The sequence below is a fragment of the Convolutriloba macropyga genome, chromosome 6 (genome assembly GCF_964194025.1).
Source record: "Convolutriloba macropyga chromosome 6, txConMacr16.3, whole genome shotgun sequence".
NCBI classification, from domain to species: domain Eukaryota; kingdom Metazoa; phylum Xenacoelomorpha; order Acoela; family Convolutidae; genus Convolutriloba; species Convolutriloba macropyga.
In genome coordinates, this window is record NC_134473.1 from 11386901 (window position 1) to 11409357 (window position 22457).

The following is a 22457-nucleotide window of genomic DNA, read 5'->3' on the forward strand; positions in this document are numbered from 1 at the left end:
TGTTTCGCTCATGGCCTTTATCTCTAGATTTGATGATTACACAGCTGTGCTAAGCTGTGACGAGTGCTTTCTCTCCCTGATTTTTAATTATTGATTTTAATTATCTGCACTATGATTTGATTCCAAAATTAATTTTCGAATTTTTTGGGCTTGAAGTTAGCAAATATGTGCGATGAGTAATAGTCTTTTGAGTGGGTGATGGTTGTTTTTTGCTCTTCTATCGAAAGTGTCCTTTTTCCAGTCTTGTTACGTTTTTCTTTGTTGCGTGTTCTTTAGATGTGATGATTACAGACCTGTGCTGACCAATGACGAGCGCTAGCCTTCTGAGATTCTTGAATTGAGTGAAGTGTTATTTTTTATCAGTTTTTCTTAAAGTTCTTTGATCCTTGTTTGAGGATGTTGTTTGTCCACTTCTGCTTTGTGATATCTAGTGTTGTTTCGCTCATGGCCTTTATCTCTAGATTTGATTATTACACAGCTGTGCTAAGCTGTGACGAGTGCTTTCTCTCCGTGATTTTTAATTATTGATTTTAATTATCTGCACTATGACTTGATTCCAAAATTAATTTTCGAATTTTTTGGGCTTGGAGTTAGCAAATATGTGCGATGAGTAATGGTCTTTTGAGTGGGTGATGGTTGTTTTTTGCTCTTCTATCGAAAGTGTCCTTTTTCCAGTCTTGTTACGTTTTTCTTTGTTGCGTGTTCGTTAGATGTGATGATTACAGACCTGTGCTGACCAATGACGAGCGCTAGCCTTCTGAGATTCTTGAATTGATTGAAGTGTTATTTTTCAGTTTTTCTGAAAATTCTTTGATCCATTTTTGAGGATGTTGTTTGTCCACTTCTGCTTTGTGATATCTAGTGTTGTTTCGCTCATGGCCTTTATCTCTAGATTTGATGATTACACAGCTGTGCTAAGCTGTGACGAGTGCTTTTTCTCCCTGATTTTTAATTATTGATTTTAATTATCTGCACTATGATTTGATTCCAAAATTAATTTTCGAATTTTTTGGGCTTGAAGTTAGCAAATATGTGCGATGAGTAATAGTCTTTTGAGTGGGTGATGGTTGTTTTTTGCTCTTCTATCGAAAGTGTCCTTTTTCCAGTCTTGTTACGTTTTTCTTTGTTGCGTGTTCTTTAGATGTGATGATTACAGACCTGTGCTGACCAATGACGAGCGCTAGCCTTCTGAGATTCTTGAATTGAGTGAAGTGTTATTTTTTATCAGTTTTTCTTAAAGTTCTTTGATCCTTGTTTGAGGATGTTGTTTGTCCACTTCTGTTTTGTGATATCTAGTGTTGTTTCGCTCATGGCCTTTATCTCTAGATTTGATTATTACACAGCTGTGCTAAGCTGTGACGAGTGCTTTCTCTCCGTGATTTTTAATTATTGATTTTAATTATCTGCACTATGACTTGATTCCAAAATTAATTTTCGAATTTTTTGGGCTTGGAGTTAGCAAATATGTGCGATGAGTAATGGTCTTTTGAGTGGGTGATGGTTGTTTTTTGCTCTTCTATCGAAAGTGTCCTTTTTCCAGTCTTGTTACGTTTTTCTTTGTTGCGTGTTCGTTAGATGTGATGATTACAGACCTGTGCTGACCAATGACGAGCGCTAGCCTTCTGAGATTCTTGAATTGATTGAAGTGTTATTTTTCAGTTTTTCTGAAAATTCTTTGATCCATTTTTGAGGATGTTGTTTGTCCACTTCTGCTTTGTGATATCTAGTGTTGTTTCGCTCATGGCCTTTATCTCTAGATTTGATGATTACACAGCTGTGCTAAGCTGTGACGAGTGCTTTTTCTCCCTGATTTTTAATTATTGATTTTAATTATCTGCACTATGATTTGATTCCAAAATTAATTTTCGAATTTTTTGGGCTTGAAGTTAGCAAATATGTGCGATGAGTAATAGTCTTTTGAGTGGGTGATGGTTGTTTTGTCCTCTTCTATCGAAAGTGTCCTTTTTCCAGTCTAATTACGTTTTCTTTGTTGCGTGTTGTTTAGATGTGATGATTACAGACCTGTGCTGACCAATGACGAGCGCTAGCATTCTGAGATTCTTGAATTGATTGAAGTGTTATTTTTTATCAGTTTTTCTTAAAATTCTTTGATCCATTTTTGAGGATGTTGTTTGTCCACTTCTGCTCTGTGATATCTAGTGTTGTTTCGCTCATGGCCTTTATCTCTAGATTCGATGATTACACAGCTGTGCTAAGCTGTGACGAGTGCTTTCTCTCCCTGATTTTTAATTATTGATTTTAATTATCTGCACTATGATTTGATTCCAAAATTAATTTTCGAATTTTTTGGGCTTGGAGTTAGCAAATATGTGCGATGAGTAATAGTCTTTTGAGTGGGTGATGGTTGTTTTTTGCTCTTCTATCGAAAGTGTCCTTTTTCCAGTCTTGTTACGTTTTTCTTTGTTGCGTGTTCGTTAGATGTGATGATTACAGACCTGTGCTGACCAATGACGAGCGCTAGCCTTCTGAGATTCTTGAATTGATTGAAGTGTTATTTTTTATCAGTTTTTCTGAAAATTCTTTGATCCATTTTTGAGGATGTTGTTTGTCCACTTCTGCTTTGTGATATCTAGTGTTGTTTCGCTCATGGCCTTTATCTCTAGATTTGATGATTACACAGCTGTGCTAAGCTGTGACGAGTGCTTTCTCTCCCTGATTTTTAATTATTGATTTTAATTATCTGCACTATGATTTGATTCCAAAATTAATTTTCGAATTTTTTGGGCTTGAAGTTAGCAAATATGTGCGATGAGTAATAGTCTTTTGAGTGGGTGATGGTTGTTTTTTGCTCTTCTATCGAAAGTGTCCTTTTTCCAGTCTTGTTACGTTTTTCTTTGTTGCGTGTTCGTTAGATGTGATGATTACAGACCTGTGCTGACCAATGACGAGCGCTAGCCTTCTGAGATTCTTGAATTGATTGAAGTGTTATTTTTTATCAGGTTTTCTGAAAATTCTTTGATCCATTTTTGAGGAGGTTGTTTGTCCACTTCTGCTTTGTGATATCTGGCATTGTTTTTCTCATTGCCCTTATCTCTAAATTTGATGATTACACACCTGTGCTAATATGCCACGAGTGCTTATTCTTTCTGATTTTTAGTTATTGATATTAATTATCTGCGATATGATTTGATGTCAAAATTGATTTTCAATTATTTTGACTTGCAGTTAGCAAATATGTGCGATGAGTAGTAGCCGTTTGAGTGGGTGATGGCTGTTTTTTGCTCTTCTATGAAAGTGTCCTTTTTGCAGTCTTGTTACGTTTTTCTTTGTTACGTGTTTTTTAGATGTGATGATTACAGACCGGTGCTGACCAATGAGGGCAGCTAGGCTTCTGAGATTTTCGAATTGATTGAAGTGTTATCTTTATCAGTTTACCGTTAAAGTCATTGATCCATGTTTGTTCACTTTTGCTTTGTGATAGCTAATGTTGTTTCGCTCATAGCCTTTATCTCTAGATTTGATAAATACACACCTGTGCTGAGCTGTGACGAGAGCTTTTTTTCTCTGATTTTTAGTTATTGATATTAATTATCTGCGCTATGATTTGATGTCAAAATTAAATTTCTAAATTTTTTGGGCTTGGAGATAGCAAATATGTGCGATGAGTAATAGCATGTCGAATGCCTAATGGCTGGTTTTTGCTCTTCTATCAAATGTTTCATTTTTCCAGTCTTGTCATATTTTTTGTTACGTGTTCTTTAGATGTGATGAATACAGACCTGTGCTGACCAATGACGAGAGCTAGCCTTCTGAGATTCTTGAATTGATTGAAGTGTTATTTTTATCAGTTTTTCTAAAAATTCTTTGATCCTTTTTTGAGGATGTTGTTTGTGCACTTCTGCTTTGTGAAATCTGGCATTGTTTTTCTCATTGCCCTTACTGCTAAATTTGATGATTACACACCTGTGCTAAATTGCGATGAGAGCTTATTCTTTCTGATTTTTAGTTATTGATATTAATTATCTGCGCTATGATTTGATGTCAAAATTGATTTTCAATTATTTTGGCTTGCAGTTAGCAAATATGTGCGATGAGTAGTAGCCTTTTGAGTGGGTGATGGCTGTTTTTTGCTCTTCTATCGAAAGTGTCCGTTTGCAGTCTTGTTACGTTTTTCTTTGTTACGTGTTTTTTAGATGTGATGATTACAGACCGGTGCTGACCAATGAGGGCAGCTAGGCTTCTGAGATTTTCGAATTGATTGAAGTGTTATCTTTATCAGTTTACCGTTAAAGTCATTGATCCATGTTTGTTCACTTTTGCTTTTTGATAGCTAATGTTGTTTCGCTCATAGCCTTTATCTCTAGATTTGATAAATACACACCTGTGCTGAGCTGTGACGAGAGCTTTTTCTATCTGATTTTTAGTTATTGATATTAATTATCTGCGCTATGATTTGATGTCAAAATTAAATTTCTAAATTTTTTGGGCTTGGAGATAGCAAATATGTGCGATGAGTAATAGCATGTCGAATGCCTAATGGCTGGTTTTTGCTCTTCCATCAAATGTTTCATTTTTCCACTCTTGTCATATTTTTTGTTACGTGTTCTTTAGATGTGATGAATACAGACCTGTGCTGACCAATGACGAGAGCTAGCCTTCTGAGATTCTTGAATTGATTGAAGTGTTATTTTTATCAGTTTTTCTAAAAATTCTTTGATCCTTTTTTGAGGATGTTGTTTGTGCACTTCTGCTTTGTGAAATCTGGCATTGTTTTTCTCATTGCCCTTACTGCTAAATTTGATGATTACACACCTGTGCTAAATTGCGACGAGAGCTTATTCTTTCTGATTTTTAGTTATTGATATTAATTATCTGCGCTATGATTTGATGTCAAAATTGATTTTCAATTTATTTGGCTTGCAGTTAGCAAATATATGCGATGAGTAATAGCATTGCGTGATGAATCTTAAATGCGTGATGGCTCTTTTTGCTCTTCTATCGAAAGTGTCCTTTTTTCCAGTCTTGTTACGTTTTTTTTTGTTACGTGTTCTTTAGATGTGATGATTACAGACCTGTGCTGACCAATGACGAGAGCTAGCCTTCTGAGATTTTTGAATTGATTGAAATGTTACCTTATCAGTTTTTCGTTAAAGTCATTGATCCATTTTTGCGGATGTTGTTTGTTCACTTTTGCTTTGTGGTATCTAAATTTGTTTTGCTCATCGCCTTTATCTCTAGATTTGATGATTACACACCTGTGCTAAGCTGTGACGAGAACTTATTCTCTCTGATTTTTAGTTTTTGATTTCAATTATCTGCGCAGTGATATGATGTCAAAACTCATTTCCAATTTTTTTGGCTTGCAGTTAGCAAGTATGTGCGATTAGTAATAGCATTTTGTATGTGATGGCTGTTTTTTGCTCTTCTATCAAAAGTGTCATTTTTCCAGTCTTATGTTTTTCTTTACGTGTTCTTAGATGTGATGATTACAGATCTGTGCTGACCAATGACGAGATCTAACCTTTTGAGATTCTGGAATTGATTGAAATGTTTTTTATATCAGTATTTTTGTTATAGTCATTTATCGATTTTGCTGATGTTGTTTGTTCGCTTTTGCTTTGTGATATCTAGTATCGTTTTTCTCATCGCCCTTATCTCTAAATTTGATGATTACACACTTGTGCTAAGCTGTGGCGAGAGCTTATTCTCTCTGATTCTTAGTTATTGATATTAATTATCTGCGCTACGATCTGATATCAAAATTAATTTTTGATTTTTTTGGCTTGCAGTTAGCAAATATGTGCGATGAATAATAGCATTTTGAATGCGTGATGGCTCCTTTTGATCTTCTATCGAAAATGTCCTTTTTTCCAGTCTTGTTACGTTTTTCTTTGTTACGTGTTCTTTAGATGTGATGATTACAGACCTGTGCTGACCAATGACGAGAGCTAGCCTTCTGAGATTGTCGAATTGATTGAAGTGTTATCTTATGCATTTTTTTGTTAAAGTCATTGGTCTATTTTTGTGGGTGTTGTTTGTTCACTTTTGATTTGTGATGTCTAGTATTGTTTCGATCATCGCCTTTATCTCTAGATTTGATGATTACACAGCTGTGCTAAGCTATGACGAGTGCTTTTTCTTCCTGATTTTTAATTATTGATATTATCTGCGCTATGATTTGATTCCAAAATTAATCTTCAAATATTTTGGGCCTGGAGATAGCAAATATGTGCGATGAGATATAGCATCGCATGATGAATGCGTGATGATTCTTGAATGCGTTATGGCTCTTTTTGCTCTTCTATCTAAAGTGTCATTTTCCACTCTTGTTATGATTTTCTTTGTTATGTCTTCTTTAGATGTGATGATTACAGACCTGTGCTGACCAATGACGAGAGCTAGTCTTCTGAGATTTTCGAATTGATTGAAATGTTATCATAATTAGTTTTTCGTTAGTCATTTTGCGGATGTTGTTCACTTCTGCTTTGTGATATCTAGTATTGTTTTGCTCAACGCTTTTGTCTCTCGATTTGAATATTACACACTGTGCTAATTTGTGAGGAGAGCTTTCTCTCTAATTTTTAGTTATTGATATTAGTTATCTGCGCTATGATTTGATGTCAAAATTAACTTTCAATTATTTTGGCTTGCAGTTAGCAAATATTTGCGATGAGTAATAGCGTCGCTTGATGAATGCGTGATGAATCTTGAATGCATGATGGCTCTTTTTGCTCTTCTATCAAAAGTGTCTTTTTTCCACACTTGTTATGGTTTTCTTTGTTATGTGTTCCTTAGATGTAATGGTTACAAACCTGTGATGACCAATGGCGAGAGCTAGCCCTCCGAGATCTTCGAATTGATTGAAGTGTTATCTTTATCAGTTTTTCGTTAAAGTCATTGATTCATTTTTGCGGTTGTTTGTTCACTTTTGCTTTGTGGTATCTAGTATTATTGCTAATCGCCTTTATCTCTAGATTTGAATATTACACACCTGTGGTAAGCTGTGACGAGAACTTATTCTCTCTGATTTTTAGTTATTGATTTTATTTATCTTTGATATGATCTTTTTCCGAAATTATTTTTCAATTATTTTGCGCTTTAAGATAGCAAATATGTGCGATGAGTAGTAGCCTTTTGAGTGGGTGATGGCTGTTTTTTGCTCTTCTATCGAAAGTGTCCTCTCTCCAGTCTTGTAACGTTTTTCATCGTTACAATTTCTTTAGATGTGATGATTACAGACCTGTGTTGACCAATGACAGAGGTAACCTTCTGAGATTCTGGAATTGATTGAAATGTTATCTTTATCAGTTTTGTTGTAAGAGTCATTGATCATTTTGCGGATGTTGTTTGTTAGCTTTTGCTTTGTGGTATCTAGTATTGTTTTTCTCGTCGCCCTCATATCTAAATTTGGTGACTACGCACCTTATGCTTTTTGATGTCTAGTTTTGTTTCGCTCATCGCCTTTATCTCTAGATTCGATGATTAAACAACTCTGCTAACCTGTGAAGAGTGCCTATTCTCTCTGGTTTTTAGTTATTGATATTAATTATCTTTGATATGATTTTTTCCAAAATTTTTTTTCAAATATTTTGGGCTTTAAGATAGCAAATATGTGCGATTAGTAATAGCATTTTGAATGTGTGATGGCTGTTTTTTGCTCTTCTATCAAAAGTGTCATTTTTCCAGTTCTGCTATGTTTTTCTTTACGTGTTCTTTAGTTGTAATTATTACAGACCTGTGCTGACCAATGACAGAGCTAACCTTCTGAGATTCTCGAATTGATTGAAATGATATCTTAATCAGTTTTTTGTAAAAGTCATTGATCCATTTTTGCGGAGGTTGTTTGTTCCTTTTTCTTTGTGATATCCAGTTTTCTTTTTCTCGTCGCCCTCATCTCTAAATTGGATGGTTACACACCTGTGCTAAGCTGTGACGAGAGCTTATTCTCTCTGATTTTGTTATTGATATTAATTATCTGCGCTACGATTTGATATCAAAATTAATTTTTAATTTTTTTGGCTTGCAGTTAGCAAATATGTGCGATGAATAATAGCATTTTGAATGCTTGATGGCTCCTTTTGCTCTTCTATCGAAAATGTCTTTTTTTCCAGTCTTGTTACGTTTTTCTTTGTTACGTGTTCTTTAGATGTGATGATTACAGACCTGTGCTGACCAATGACGAGAGCTAGCCTTCTGAGATTTTTGAATCGATTGAAGTGTTATCTTTATCAGTTTTTCTTTAATGTCATTGATTCATTTTTGCGGATGTTGTTTGTTCACTTTTGCTTTGTGGTATTTAGTATTGTTTTCTGATCGGCTTTATCTCTAGATTTGATCATTACACACTGTGCTAAGCTGTGACGAGAACTTATTCACTGATTTTTAGTTATTGATATTAATTATCTGCGCAATGATATGATTTCAAAATTAATTTTCAATTATTTTGGCTTGCAGTTAGCAAATATGTGCGATGAGTGTTAGCATTTTGAATGGGTGATTGCGGTTTTTGCTCTTCTATCAAAAGTGTCGTTTTTCGAGTCTTGTTACGTTTTTCTTTTTTACGTGTTTTTAGATGTGATGTTTACTTTAGATGTGATGATTACAGACCCGTGCTAACCAATGACAAGAGCTAGCCTTCTGAGATTTTCGAATTGTTTGAAATGTTATCTTGATCAGTTTTTCATGGTTAAAGTCATTTTGCGGATGTTGTTTGTTCATTTTTGCTTTGTGATATCTAGTATTGTTTTGCTCATCGCTTTTATCTCTAGTTTTGTATATTACATACTGTGCTAAGCTGTAATTCTGTCTAATTTTTAGTTATTGATATTAGGTATCTGCGCTTTGATTTGATGTCAAAATACGTTTCAATTATTTTGGCTCACAGTTAACAGGTATAAGCGATGATTATTGGCATCGCGTGATGAATGCGTAATGGCTGTTCTTTGCTCTTCTATCAAGTTTCATTCTCCCGGTCTTATGTTTTTTACGTGTTCTTTAGATGTGATGAGTACAGACCTGTGCTGACCAATGACGAGAGCTAAACTTCTGAGATTTTCGAATTGATTGAAGTGCTATCTTTATCAGTTTTTCGCAAACGTGATTGATCCATTTTTGCGAAAATGGTTTGCTCACTTTTGCTTTGTGATATCTAGTATTGTTTTACCCATCTGCTTTATCTCTAGATTTCATGATTACACACATGTGCTAGCTGCGAGGAGTGCTTATTCTCTGATTTTTAGTTACTGATAATATTTATCTGCGCAATGATGTGATGTCGGAATTCCTTTTCAATTATTTTGGCTTGCAGTTAGCAAATATGTGCGATGAGTAATAGCATCTTGAATGGGTGAATGCTGTTTTTTGCTCTACTATCAGAAGTGTCATTTTCCAAGTCGTTATGTTTTTCTGTTGCGCTTTCTTTGATTATGATTACAGACCTGCGACCAGTGACGACAGCTAGCCTTCTGAGATTTTCGATTTGATTGAAGTGTTTTCATTTGGCTGTTTTTTTGATAAAGTAATTTATTCGTTTTTGTGGATGTTCACTTTTCCTCTCTGATATCTGGTACTGTTTTACTCATCGGCTTTGTATCTGTAGTTGTGTTGATTACACACGCTGTGACGAGAGCTTATTCTCTGATTTTTAGTAATTGATAATAATGGTCGGCGCAATCGGCTGATGTGAAAATAATTTTCGTTTGGTGTCGAAATTAGCAAGAATTTGCAATCCTTATATTATTTTAAATGGGTAATGGCGTTTTGTTGCTTTTCTTTAAACAGCGTCCTTTCGTTCTCATGTTGTGTTTTTGTTGCTGATTCTCTATGATCATTGCAGACCTGTGCTGACCAGTGACGATAGCCAGCCTTCTGAGATTTTTGAAAAGGTTGAGGTGTTTTCTTTTGGCAGTGTTTCGTTAAAGTAATTTATCCATTTTGCGGATGTTGTTTTTACATCTATGTTATGTCTGGTGACATTTCGTTCATCGCCTTTGTATCTCTAGTTGTGCTGTTTATACACCTGTGGTAAGCTTTGAAGAGGGTTTATTCTCTCTGATTTATAGTTATTGTTATTATTGTCTGCGCTATAAAAAGTTGTTAAAATTACTTTTCGCTTATTTTGGCTTGAAGTTAGCAAAAAGGGGTAATGAATAGTTGCGGTTTAAGTAGGTAATGGCCGTTTCCTGCTCCTCTAAAATTGTTATTTTTTCAGTCTTGCTCTGTTTTTTATTATTTTTTACGGGCTCGTTAGATGTTATGATTACCGTTCTTTGCTGAACGATGACAGCTAGCCTTCTGAGATTTTTAATTAGTTGAATTGGTGTCTTTAGCAGTTTGTTTTTCACTTTTGCATTGTGATATCTGGTTTTGTTTTGCTCATCGGCTTTGTATCTGTAGATGTGATAATTACACACTTCTGCTAAACTGTGACGAGAGCTTATTCTCTGATTTTTAGTTATTGATAATAATGGTCTGCGCAATAAGTTGATGTGAAAATAATTTTCATTTGGCGTTGAAGTTAGCCAGAAGTTGGCATCATTATAATATTATATATGGGTAATGGCTTTTTGTTGCTCTTCTTTAAAAGCGTCATTTTTGCATTCCTGTTGTTTTTTGTTGCGGATTGTCTATGATCATTACAGACTTGTGCTGATCAGTGACGATAACCAGCCTTTTGCGATATTCGAATTTGTTGAAGTGTTTTTTGGCAGTGTTTCGTTAAAGTAATTTATGCATTTTTGCGGATCTTGTTTTTTCCTTCTGCTTTGTTATATCTGGTATTATTTTGCTCATCGCCTTTGTAACTTTAGAAGTGATGATTATACACCTGTGCTAAGCTGTGACGAGAGCTTACTCTCTTTGAGTTTTAGTTATTGATTACAATTGGGTTCTTTATTTACTTATGATGATGGGGTGAAGGATTCTTTCTATAGATGTTATGATTACAGGCCTTTGACCGTTGAAAACAGCTAACCTTCTGCGATTTTTGAATTGAATGGAGTGTTAACTTAAGCAACTTTTTAGTACATTAGGTTTTCTTTTTAATGGAGTTTGGGTTTTTTCAGTTTTGCTTTGTGATGTCTACAATTGGTTTGCTGTCAGCTCTTGCTTCTGCAGATGTGATGATTACAGACCTGAGCTGAGATATGACAAGAACGAATTATCCAATTTTAAGAAATGGATAATAAGTTGATTTGCGTTGCGCTGATATCAAAATAAATTTCCAATTGTTTTGACTTGAAGTTAACAAGTATGTACGATAAGTAATTGCATATTAAATTGGTAATGGCTGTTTGTTGCTCTTCTATAAAATGTAATTTTTCCAGCGTTATGTTGGTTTTCTGGTTCTTTATTTATGATGATTACAGACCTGTGCTGACCAGTGACGACGCCTAGTCTTCTGAGATTTTCGAACTAATTGAAGTGTTATCTTCCATTTTTCGTTAAAGTAATTTAGCCATTCTTGCGGATGTTTTTTTCCTTTTTGGTTTGTGATGTCCGGCATTGTTTTGCTCATCGCCTTCATCTCTAGATTTGATGATTAAGTTCTTAATCTAATCAGTGACGAGAGCTTATTCTGATTTTAAGTTATCGACATAGTGGTCTGCGCTAAAAGTGGATGTCAATAATTTTCAACAATAGTTTTCCTTGAAGTTAGCAGAAATATGCGATGAGTAATTGCATTTTAAATTGATTATAGACGTTAGTTGCTCTTCTATAAAAATTTCATTTTTCCAGCGTTATGTTTGTTTTCTGGTTCTTTATTAATGATGATTACAGCCCATCCATTTTTGCGGATGTTTTTTCTATTTTGCTTTGTGATGTCCGGCATTGTTTTGCTCATCGCCTTTTTCTCTACGGTTTAATGATTAAGCACTTGTGCTAAGCTGTGATGAGAGCTCTGTCTGATTTTAAGTAATTCATAATAAATGTGCGGTAAAAGTGGCTGTCAAAATTAATTTTCAACAGTTTTTCCTTGAAGTTAGCAAAAATGTGCGATGGGTAATTGCATTTTAAATTGATTATATCTGTTTGTTGCTCTTCTGTAAAACGTCATTTTTCCAGCGTTATGTTTCTTTTCTGATTCTTTGTTTATGATGATTACAGACCATCCATTTATGTGCGGGAGTGACCAGTAACGAGGGCTAGCCTTCTGAGATTTTCTAATTAATTGAAGTGTTATGTTCCGTTTTTCGTTGAAGTAATTTATCCATTTTTGCGGATGTTTTCCTTTTGCTTTGTGATGTCCGCCCTTGCTTTGCTCATCGCCTTTATATCTAGATTTGATGATTAAGCACTTGTGCTAATCTGTGACGAGAGCTTATTCTGATTTTAAGTGACTGATAATAATTGTTTGCGCTAAATGTGGGTGTCAAAATTAATTTTCAATAATTTTTCTTGAAGTTAGCAAAAATGTGCGATGAGTAATTGAGTTTTAAATTGGTAATAGCCGTTTGTTGCTCTTCTACAAGAACGTCATTTTTCCAGCGTTATGTTTGTTTTCTGGTTCTTTATTTATTATGATTACAGACCATCCATTTTTGCGGGTGTTGTTTTTTTTCACTTTTGCTTTCTGATGTCCGGCATTGTTTTGCTCATCGTCTTCATCTCTAGGATTCATGATTATGCACTTGTGCTAAGCTGTGACGAGAGCTCATTCTGATTTTAAGTTATTGATAATAATTGTCTACGCTAAAAGTGGATGTCACAATAATTTTTTAATAATTTTTCCTTGAAGTTAGCAAAAATGTGCGATGAGTAATTGAATTTTAAATTAGTAATTTTTTTTGAATTGGTAATAGCTGTTTGTTGCTCCTCTACAAAATGGTTGTTTTCCCAGCGTTATGTTTGTTTTCTGGTTCTTTATTTATGATGATTACAACAGACTATCCATTTTTGCGGATGTTTTTTCATTTTTGCTTTGTGATGTTCGGCATTGCTTTGCTCATCGCCTTTATCTCTAGATTTGATTATTAATCACGTGCGCTAAGCTGTGACGAGAGCTTAATCTGATTTTAAGTTAATGATAATAATTGTCTGCGCTAAAAGTGGATGTCACAGTAATTGTTTAATAATTTTTCCTTGAAGTTAGCAAAAATGTGCGATGAGTAATTGCATTTTAAATTGATTATAGACGTTAGTTGCTCTTCTATATAATGTCATTTTTCCAGCGTTGTTTGTTTTCTGGTTCTTTATTTATGGTGATTACAGACCTGTGCTGACCAGTGACGACGGCTAGCTTTTCTAATTAATTGAATTAATTGAATTCGATTTTCGAATTAATTGAAGTGTTATCTTCCGTTTTTCGTTAACGTAATTTATCCATTTTTGCGTATGTTTTTCCCTTTTGCTTTGTGATGTCCGGCATTGTCTTGCTCATCACCTTTATCTCTAGATTTGATGATTATGCACTTGTGCTAAGCTGTGACGAGAGCTTATTCTGATTTTAGCTGATTGATATTAATTGATTGAGCTAAATGTGGGTGTCAAAATTAATTTTCAATTATTTTTTCGTGAAATTAGCAAAACTCTGCGATGAGTAATTGCATTTTAAATTGATTATAGCTGTTTGTTGCTCTTCTACAAAAACGTCATTTTTCCAGCGTTATGTTTGTTTTCTGGTTCTTTATTTATTATGATTACAGACCATCCGTTTTTGCGGGTGCTGTTTTTTTCACTTTTGCTTTCTGATGTCCGGTATTGTTTTGCTCATCGCCTTCATCCCTAGATTTCATGATTATGCACTTGTGCTAAGCTGTGACGAGAGCTTATTCTGATTTTAAGTGACTGATAATAATTGTTTGCGCTAAATGTGGGTGTCAAAATTACTTTTCAATTATTTTTCCTTGAAGTTAGCAAAAATGTGCGATGAGTAATTGCATTTTAAATTGGTAATTGTTGTTTGATGCTTTTCTATAAAAAGATCATTTTTACAGCCTTATGTTTGTTTTCTGGTTCTTTATTTATTATGATTACAGACCATCCATTTCTGCGGGTGTTGTTTTTTTCACTTTTGGTTTCTGATGTCCGGCATTGTTTTGCTCATCGCCTTCATCTCTAGATTTCATGATTATGCACTTGTGCTAAGCTGTGACGAGAGCTTATTCTGATTTTAAGTGACTGATAATAATTGTCTGCGCTAATAGTCGATGTCAAACTATTTTTTCAATAATTTTTCCTTGAAGTTAGCAGAAATATGCGATGAGTAATTGAATTTTAAATTGGTAATAGCTGTTTGTTTCTCTTCTACAAAAGCGTCATTATTCCAGCGTTTTGTTTGCTTTCTGGTTCTTTATTTATGATGATTACAGACCTGTGTTGACCAGTGACGACGGCTAGCTTTTCGAATTAATTGAAATAATTGAATTCGATTTTCGAATTAATTGAAGTGTTATCTTCCGTTTTTCATTAACGTAATTTATCCATTTTTGCGTATGTTTTTCCCTTTTGCTTTGTGATGTCCGGCATTGTCTTGCTCATCACCTTTATCTCTAGATGTGATGATTATGCACTTGTGCTAAGCTGTGACGAGAGCTTATTCTGATTTTAGCTGATTGATATTAATTGATTGAGCTAAATGTGGGTGTCAAACTTAATTTTCAATTATTTTTCCTTGAAAATAGCAAAACTCTGCGATGAGTAATTGCATTTTAAATTGATCATAGTTGTTTGTTGCTCTTCTATAAATTGTCATTTTCCAGCGTTCTGTTTGTTTTCTGGTTCTTTATTTATGATGATCACAGATCTCTGCTGACCAGTGACGCCGGCTTGCCTTCTGAGATTTTTGAATTAATTGAAGTGTTATCTTCCTTTTTCGATAAAGTAATTTATCCATTTTTGCGGATGTTTTTTCCCTTTTGCTTTGATATGTCCGGCATTGTTTTTTAATCTCCTTTATCTCTAGATTTGATGATTAAGCAATTGTGCTAAGCTGTGATGAGAGCTTATTCTGATTTTAGGTTATTGATAATAATTGTCTGCGCTAAAAGTGGATGTCAAAATAATTTTTCAATAATTTTTTCTTGAAGTTAGAAAAAATGTGCGATGAGTAATTGAGTTTTAAATTGGTAATAGCTCTTTGTTGCTCTTCTACAAAAAATGTCATTTTTCCAGCGTTATGTTTGTTTTTTGGTTCTTTATTTATTATGATTACAGACCATCCATTTTTGCGGGTGTTGTTTTTTTTCTCTTTTGCTTTCTGATGTCCGGCATTGTTTTGCTCATCGCCTTCATCTCTAGATTTCATGATTATGCACTTGTGCTAAGCTGTGACGAGAGCTTATTCTGATTTTAAGTGACTGATAATAACTGTTTGCGCTAAATGTGGGTGTCAAAATTAATTTTCAATTATTTTTCCTTGAAGTTAGCAAAAATGTGCGATGAGTAATTGCATTTTAAATTTGCTATAGTTGTTTGATGCTCTTCTATAAAAAGATCATTTTTACAGCCTTATGTTTGTTTTCTGGTTCTTTATTTATGATGATTACAGAGTATCCATTTTTGCGGATGTTGTTTTCTCATTTTTGCTTTGTGATGTTCGGCATTGCTTTGCTCATCGCCTTGATCTCTAGATTTAATGATTAAGCACTTGTGCTAAGCTGCGAGGAGAGCTTCTTCTGATTTAAAGTTTTTGATAATAATTGTCTGCGCTAAAAGTCGATGTCAAACTAATTTTTCAATAATTTTGCCTTGAAGTTAGCAAAAATATGCGATGAGTAATTGAATTTTAAATTGGTAATAGCTGTTTGTTTCTCTTCTACAAAAGCGTCATTATTCCAGCGTTATGTTTGTTTTCTGGTTTTTTTTATGATGATTGCAGACCATCCATTTATGTGCGGGAGTTTTTTCTCTTTTGCTTTCTGATAGCCGGCATTGTTTTGCTTATCGCCTTCATCTCTAGATTTGTTGGTTATGCACTTGTGCTAAGCTGTGACGAGAGCTTATTCTGATTTTAAGTGATTGATATTAATTGATTGAGCTTAATGTGGGTGTCAAAATTACTTTTCAATTATTTTTCCTTGAAATTAGCAAAACTCTGCGATGAGTGATTGCATTTTAAATTGGTAATAGTTGTTTGTTGCTCTTCTATAAAATGTCGTTTTTACAGCCTTATGTTTGTTTTCCGGTTCTTTATTTTTGATGATTACAGACTATCCATTTTTGCGCATGTTGTTTTCTCATTTTTGCTTTGTGATGTTCTGCATTGCTTTGCTCATCGCCTTTATCTCTAGATTTGATGATTAAGCACTTGTGCTAAGCTGTGAGGAGAGCTTATTCTGATTTTAAGTTAATGATAATAATTGTCTGAGCTAGAAGTGGATGTCAAATTTAGTTTTCAGTTATTTTTCCTCTAAGTTAGCAGAAATGTGCAATGAGTAATCGCTTTTAAATGGGTAATGGCTGTTTGTTGCACTTCTATAAAAAGTGTAATTTTTCCATTCTTGTTCTGTTTTTCTTTGTTACGTGTTTTTTAGATGTGATGATTACAGACCTGTGCTGACCAGTGACGGCAGTTAGCCTTATAAGGTTTTTGAATTGATTGAATTGTTGTCATTAGCAGTTTGCTTTTTCATTTTTGCTTTGTGATGTCTGGTAATGTTTTGCTCATGGGCTTTGTATCTGTCGATGTTGATGTGATAAATTAAACACATCTGCTAAGCTGTGCCGGGAGCTTCTTCTCTCGTATTTTTTTTATTAATTATTACTGTCTTCGCTATAAAATTATGTTAGATTTAATTTTCAAATATTTTGGCTTGAAGTTAGCAAAGAGGTGCCAAGAGTAATTGCGTTTTAAATAGGTAATGGCCGTTTCTTGCTCCTCTAAAATTGTTAATTTTTAATCTCGCTCTGTTTTTTTTTGTTTTCACGGGCTCGTTAGATGTTATGATTTTAGACCTGTGCTGACCAGTAATGACAGCTAGCCTTCTGAGATTTTTGAATTGTTATCTTTAGCTGTTTGATTTTAGCACTTTTGCTTTGTGCTATCCTGTATTGCCTTTTATCTGTAGATGTGATTATTACACCTCTGCTAAGCTGTGCCGAGAGGTTTAGTTATTGATAATTATTGTGTGCACTATAAAATGAGGTCTTAAGTATTTTTAAATTATTTTTATCTTGAATTAAGCAAAATTGTGCGATCAGTAATTGTATTTAAATGGGTGCGGACTGTTTGTTGCTCTTATAAAAAATGTCATTTTGTAGGTTTTTCATGGTTAAAGTCATTTTGCGGATGTTGTTTGTTCATTTTTGCTTTGTGATATCTAGTATTGTTTTGCTCATCGCTTTTATCTCTAGTTTTGTATATTACATACTGTGCTAAGCTGTAATTCTGTCTAATTTTTAGTTATTGATATTAGGTATCTGCGCTTTGATTTGATGTCAAAATACGTTTCAATTATTTTGGCTCGCAGTTAACAGGTATAAGCGATGATTATTGGCATCGCGTGATGAATGCGTAATGGCTGTTCTTTACTCTTCTATCAAGTTTCATTCTCCCGGTCTTATGTTTTTTACGTGTTCTTTAGATGTGATGAGTACAGACCTGTGCTGACCAGTGACGAAAGCTAGCCTTCTGAGATTTTCGAATTGATTGAGGTGTTATCTTTAGCAGTTTTTTTTGTTGAAGTCATTGATCCTTTTTTGTGGATGTTTTTTAATTATGCTTTGTGATATTTAGAATTGGTTCGCTGTCCGCCCCTGCAGCTGCAGATGTGATGATTACAGAAAAATGAGCTGAAATGTGACGAGATCCAATTATCCAATTTTTGGAAATGGATAATAATTGGCTTTGCTTTGCGTTGATATCAAACTAAATTTTCATTTGTTTGGCCTCGAAGTTGGCAAGTAAGTGCGATAAGTAATAGCATTTTAAATGGGTTATGGCTGTTTGTTGCTCTTCTATGAAGTGTCATTTTTCCAGTTTTATGTTTTTTTTCGGCTTCTTTGGTTAGGATGATTACAGACCTGTGCTGACCAGTGACGAAAGCTAGCCTTCTGAGAGTTTCGAATTGATTGAGGTGTTATCTTTAGCAGTTGTTTTGTTGAAGTCATTAATCCTTTTTTGTGGATGTTTTTTTCAATTATGCTTTGTGATTTTTAGAATTGGTTTGCTGTCCGCCCCTGCATCTGCAGATGTGATGATTACAGAAAAATGAGCTGAAATGTGACGGGATCCAATTATCCAATTTTTAGAAATGGATAATAATTGGCTTTGCTTTGCGTTGATATCAAACTAAATTTTCATTTGTTTTGCCTTGAAGTTGGCTAGTAAGTGCGATAAGTAATAGCATTTTAAATGGGTTATGGCTGTTTGTTGCTCTTCTATGAAGTGTCATTTTTCCAGTTTTATGTTTTTTTCGGCTTCTTTGGTTATGATGATTACAGACCTGAACAGTGACGACAACTAGCCTTCTGAGATTTTCGAATTGATTGAAGTGTTTTCTTTTGGTTGTTTTTTGTTTTTATAATATATCTTTTTTGCGGATGTTGTTATTTTTTCACTTTTGCTTTGTTATATCTAGTATTGTTTTGCTCATCGCTTTTATCTCTAGTTTTGTATATTACATACTGTGCTAAGCTGTAATTCTGTCTAATTTTTAATTATTGATATTAGGTATCTGCGCTTTGATTTGATGTCAAAATACGTTTCAATTATTTTGGCTCGCAGTTAACGGGTATAAGCGATGATTATTGGCATCGCGTGATGAATGCGTAATGGCTGTTCTTTGCTCTTCTATCAAGTTTCATTCTCCCGGTCTTATGTTTTTTACGTGTTCTTTAGATGTGATGAGTACAGACCTGTGCTGACCAGTGACGAAAGCTAGCCTTCTGAGATTTTCGAATTGATTGAGGTGTTATCTTTAGCAGTTTTTTTTTGTTGAAGTCATTGATCCTTTTTTGTGGATGTTTTTTAATTATGCTTTGTGATATTTAGAATTGGTTCGCTGTCCGCCCCTGCAGCTGCAGATGTGATGATTGCAGAAAAATGAGCTGAAATGTGACGAGATCCAATTATCCAATTTTTGGAAATGGATAATAATTGGCTTTGCTTTGCGTTGATATCAAACTAAATTTTCATTTGTTTGGCCTTGAAGTTGGCAAGTAAGTGCGATAAGTAATAGCATTTTAAATGGGTTATGGCTGTTTGTTGCTCTTCTATGAAGTGTCATTTTTCCAGTTTTATGTTTTTTTTTCGGCTTCTTTGGTTAGGATGATTACAGACCTGTGCTGACCAGTGACGAAAGCTAGCCTTCTGAGATTTTCGAATTGATTGAGGTGTTATCTTTAGCAGTTGTTTTGTTGAAGTCATTCATCCTTTTTTGTGGATGTTTTTTTCAATTATGCTTTGTGATTTTTAGAATTGGTTCGCTGTCCGCCCCAGCATCTGCAGATGTGATGATTACAGAAAAATGAGCTGAAATGTGACGGGATCCAATTATCCAATTTTTAGAAATGGATAATAATTGGCTTTGCTTTGCGTTGATATCAAACTAAATTTTCATTTGTTTTGCCTTGAAGTTGGCAAGTAAGTGCGATAAGTAATAGCATTTTAAATGGGTTATGGCTGTTTGTTGCTCTTCTATGAAGTGTCATTTTTCCAGTTTTATGTTTTTTTCGGCTTCTTTGGTTATGATGATTACAGACCTGAACAGTGACGACAACTAGCCTTCTGAGATTTTCGAATTGATTGAAGTGTTTTCTTTTGGTTGTTTTTTGTTTTTATGATATATCTTTTTTGCGGATGTTGTTATTTTTTCACTTTTGCTTTGTTATATCTGGTATTGTTTTGCTCATCGGCTTTGTATCTGTAGATGTAATGGTTACTCATCTCTGCTAAGCTGTGACGAGAGCTAATTCTCTCTGATTTTGTTTTTTTTATATTAATTGTCAGCGCTATAAAATGATGTCGATTACTTTTCAATTATTCTGGCTTGAAGTTAGCCAAAATGTGCGATGAGTAATGGCATTTTAAATAGGTAATTGCCGTTTTTTGCTCCTCTGGAAAATGTTTTTTCAGTCTTGCTGTCTTTCTAATTTTTTACGGGCTCGTTGGATGTGATGGTTACAGACCTGTGATGACAGCTAGCCTTATGAAGTTTTTGAATTAAATGGAGTGTTAAATTAAGCAATTTTTTGGTTAGTATTTATTCATTTTATGGAGTTTGTGTCTTTTTTTTTCAGTTTTGCTTTGTGAAATCTAGAATTGGTTTGCCGTTGCATCTGCAGATGTGATGATTACAGACATTAGCTGAGATGTGACGAGAGCCAATTTTTAGAAATGGATAATAGTTGGCTTTGCTTTGCGTTGATATCAAAATAAATTATTATTTGTTTTGCCCATGAAGTCAAAGTGCGACTTCCTTGCTATTTTCCGGTTATCTGCGGGCTATATTTTCTGCGCAAAACGGTCAAAGACATGTGCTGAGGATATTCTGCAGTGTTTGAGATCGGACGGGCTAGTGCTTTATATGCATCAATGAACGGTTGTCTTTGTTTTAGAATTTGGCGACCAGAAGATGACCTGGTTCTCATTGATTCCGTCATCCAGACAAATGATCTGCTGGCTGTGTTTGCAGCTGTCAAGTTCTCAACTCATTTCACTCTACAGGAGATCCAAGAACGGTGGGAGTCTATTCTTTATGACTCAACTATTTCGCTGTTTGTTCAAGAGAGACTTCGTAAGATTCCCATTGATGTAAAGCGACGAGTTCTCGGAAAAGCTCTTTTCTCAGAAGCCGAGGAGCATATTCTCTGTGATATAAACTCAAATAACTTACCTTCACTAGAACTGTTTCAAAACGTTCTCATGAAGCACCGAAACATATTTCACGTATCTCGAACGGCAAAAGTATTACGAAAACACTGGCTGTTGTTACGCAGATACAATTTGCTAGCCAATCAAGGTGTCAATAACCAAGTCAGTCAAGAAAATTTTGCAGATGTTGAAGAAAAGTTAGCTGAGAATATTGTGAACAATCTGAACAAAGTTCAATTCACCGATCCAGTAATCCAAAATGAGATAAATTTAGCCGGAATAAGAGCACAAGAAGAGATAAAAGCTCTGGAGACTGAGCTGCCGAGGTGGCAGTTCTTACTCGGACACACGACTGGCAACAAACTCTCTGATTTTGACGACTCAACTTTCGCAGTTTTGAGAGGGAAATCAATGAGGTTAGTCAGACTTTGTCGAATTTATGTTGCTCAATTGACTGTTTATCGTCATTGATGATGAATAATAGGTTGGCAATTAGGTTAGAAGCAAGAATTAATTTTAATGCGGCTCAACGATTTACAAACAACTTGGACGAATAACGAGATCATGGAGACGCCCAATCATCAGTCGATCGTAACAGGAGTTTGTTTGGTTTGTATCTTTAGCAGCTGTGAAGAGGTTACCGCATAAAAAAGGTTTTCAATTAACGGTGAAAAATAACGAGAGCATGGAGGTCGTCTATAACAGTTTGCCCAATATAAAATCGGAAATTAATTTCAATACTTATCTGAATAAATACAAGAACTATTTAATTGCTCTTGAACGAAGTTTGGTCGCTTTTTTTCTAGAACATTCTGGGACTTCTCAAGTGATTTTTTCACGCTTCATTTCTTTGTTTCGAGTGATATCAATTGCTCTCATTCCGAAATAAAGTTTGTTGCTAACATAAAAGAGATGGTTAGTGGTTGATTCTCAAAAGCGTTGTAGATTAGTGATTAAGATGTCTGATTGCTATCCGGTAGGTCTCGGGTCCGAACTCCCATGAATGCCGATCTTATGCACCTATAAAAAAACGACACCCCTAAATTACCCCCCCCCCCCGCCTGTTGTTCGAGGGCAATTCATCCGACGTGGGTGAGGATACGGGGGACAGATCGCAGTTGAAATATAAGACAAAAACATGCAAAAAAATTTGCAGTGAATTCAGTTAAGATAAATAGAGATTTTAAACCGGTATATCTTCTCGGTTTCGAGACTAAAAAATTAACAGCTTAAACTTTTTGACCGAAAATTTCAAAGAAATCAGTTAGATTGCCTCTTTCAAAATTTTGTTTAAAATCTTTTTAACCGTCTCTTTGTGTTCTGCTGGTTACAACACAGTAAACGGACCATTTTTGTTCCCTAACGAAAAATATTTATGGGAAACCGAAGACTTCCACTTTACAGCACTCAAAATATTTAAAAAAAACCATTTTGAATATAAAAACTAAGAGTAGAAAAAATGTATTCTTTTCTGAATCTTGAGTACTTTGAAAGTACATTTCTTAATTCAAATAACTAACCTATTCAGTATTGGAGACAGAGTAAAAAACAGTTTCATGAAGTGAACAGCAAATGAACCAGAACAGAGCGTTTGTTTAAAAAAAGAGAGATAGAGAGCTGGAGTTTATAAAGGAGAGTCAGAGTTTTAAAAAAACGAGAGTTGGAGTTTATAAATGGCCATGCTGAAAAATTTAATACAAATGTTAATGATTTTTTTGAAATGATTTTAATTATCTTTCACGTC

General features: G+C 34.6%; 1 protein-coding gene across 1 annotated transcript in view; it reads left to right on the plus strand.

Annotated features, from left to right (window-relative positions):
- Positions 1-22457, plus strand: part of LOC142340761 (microspherule protein 1-like) — a 55278-nt gene that overhangs the window by 27671 nt on the left and 5150 nt on the right. Inside the window, exon 2 of the mRNA XM_075391466.1 lies at positions 20458-21129. Within this exon, the coding sequence (XP_075247581.1) occupies positions 20458-21129 (672 nt within the window). The remainder of the gene's footprint in view (positions 1-20457; positions 21130-22457) is intronic.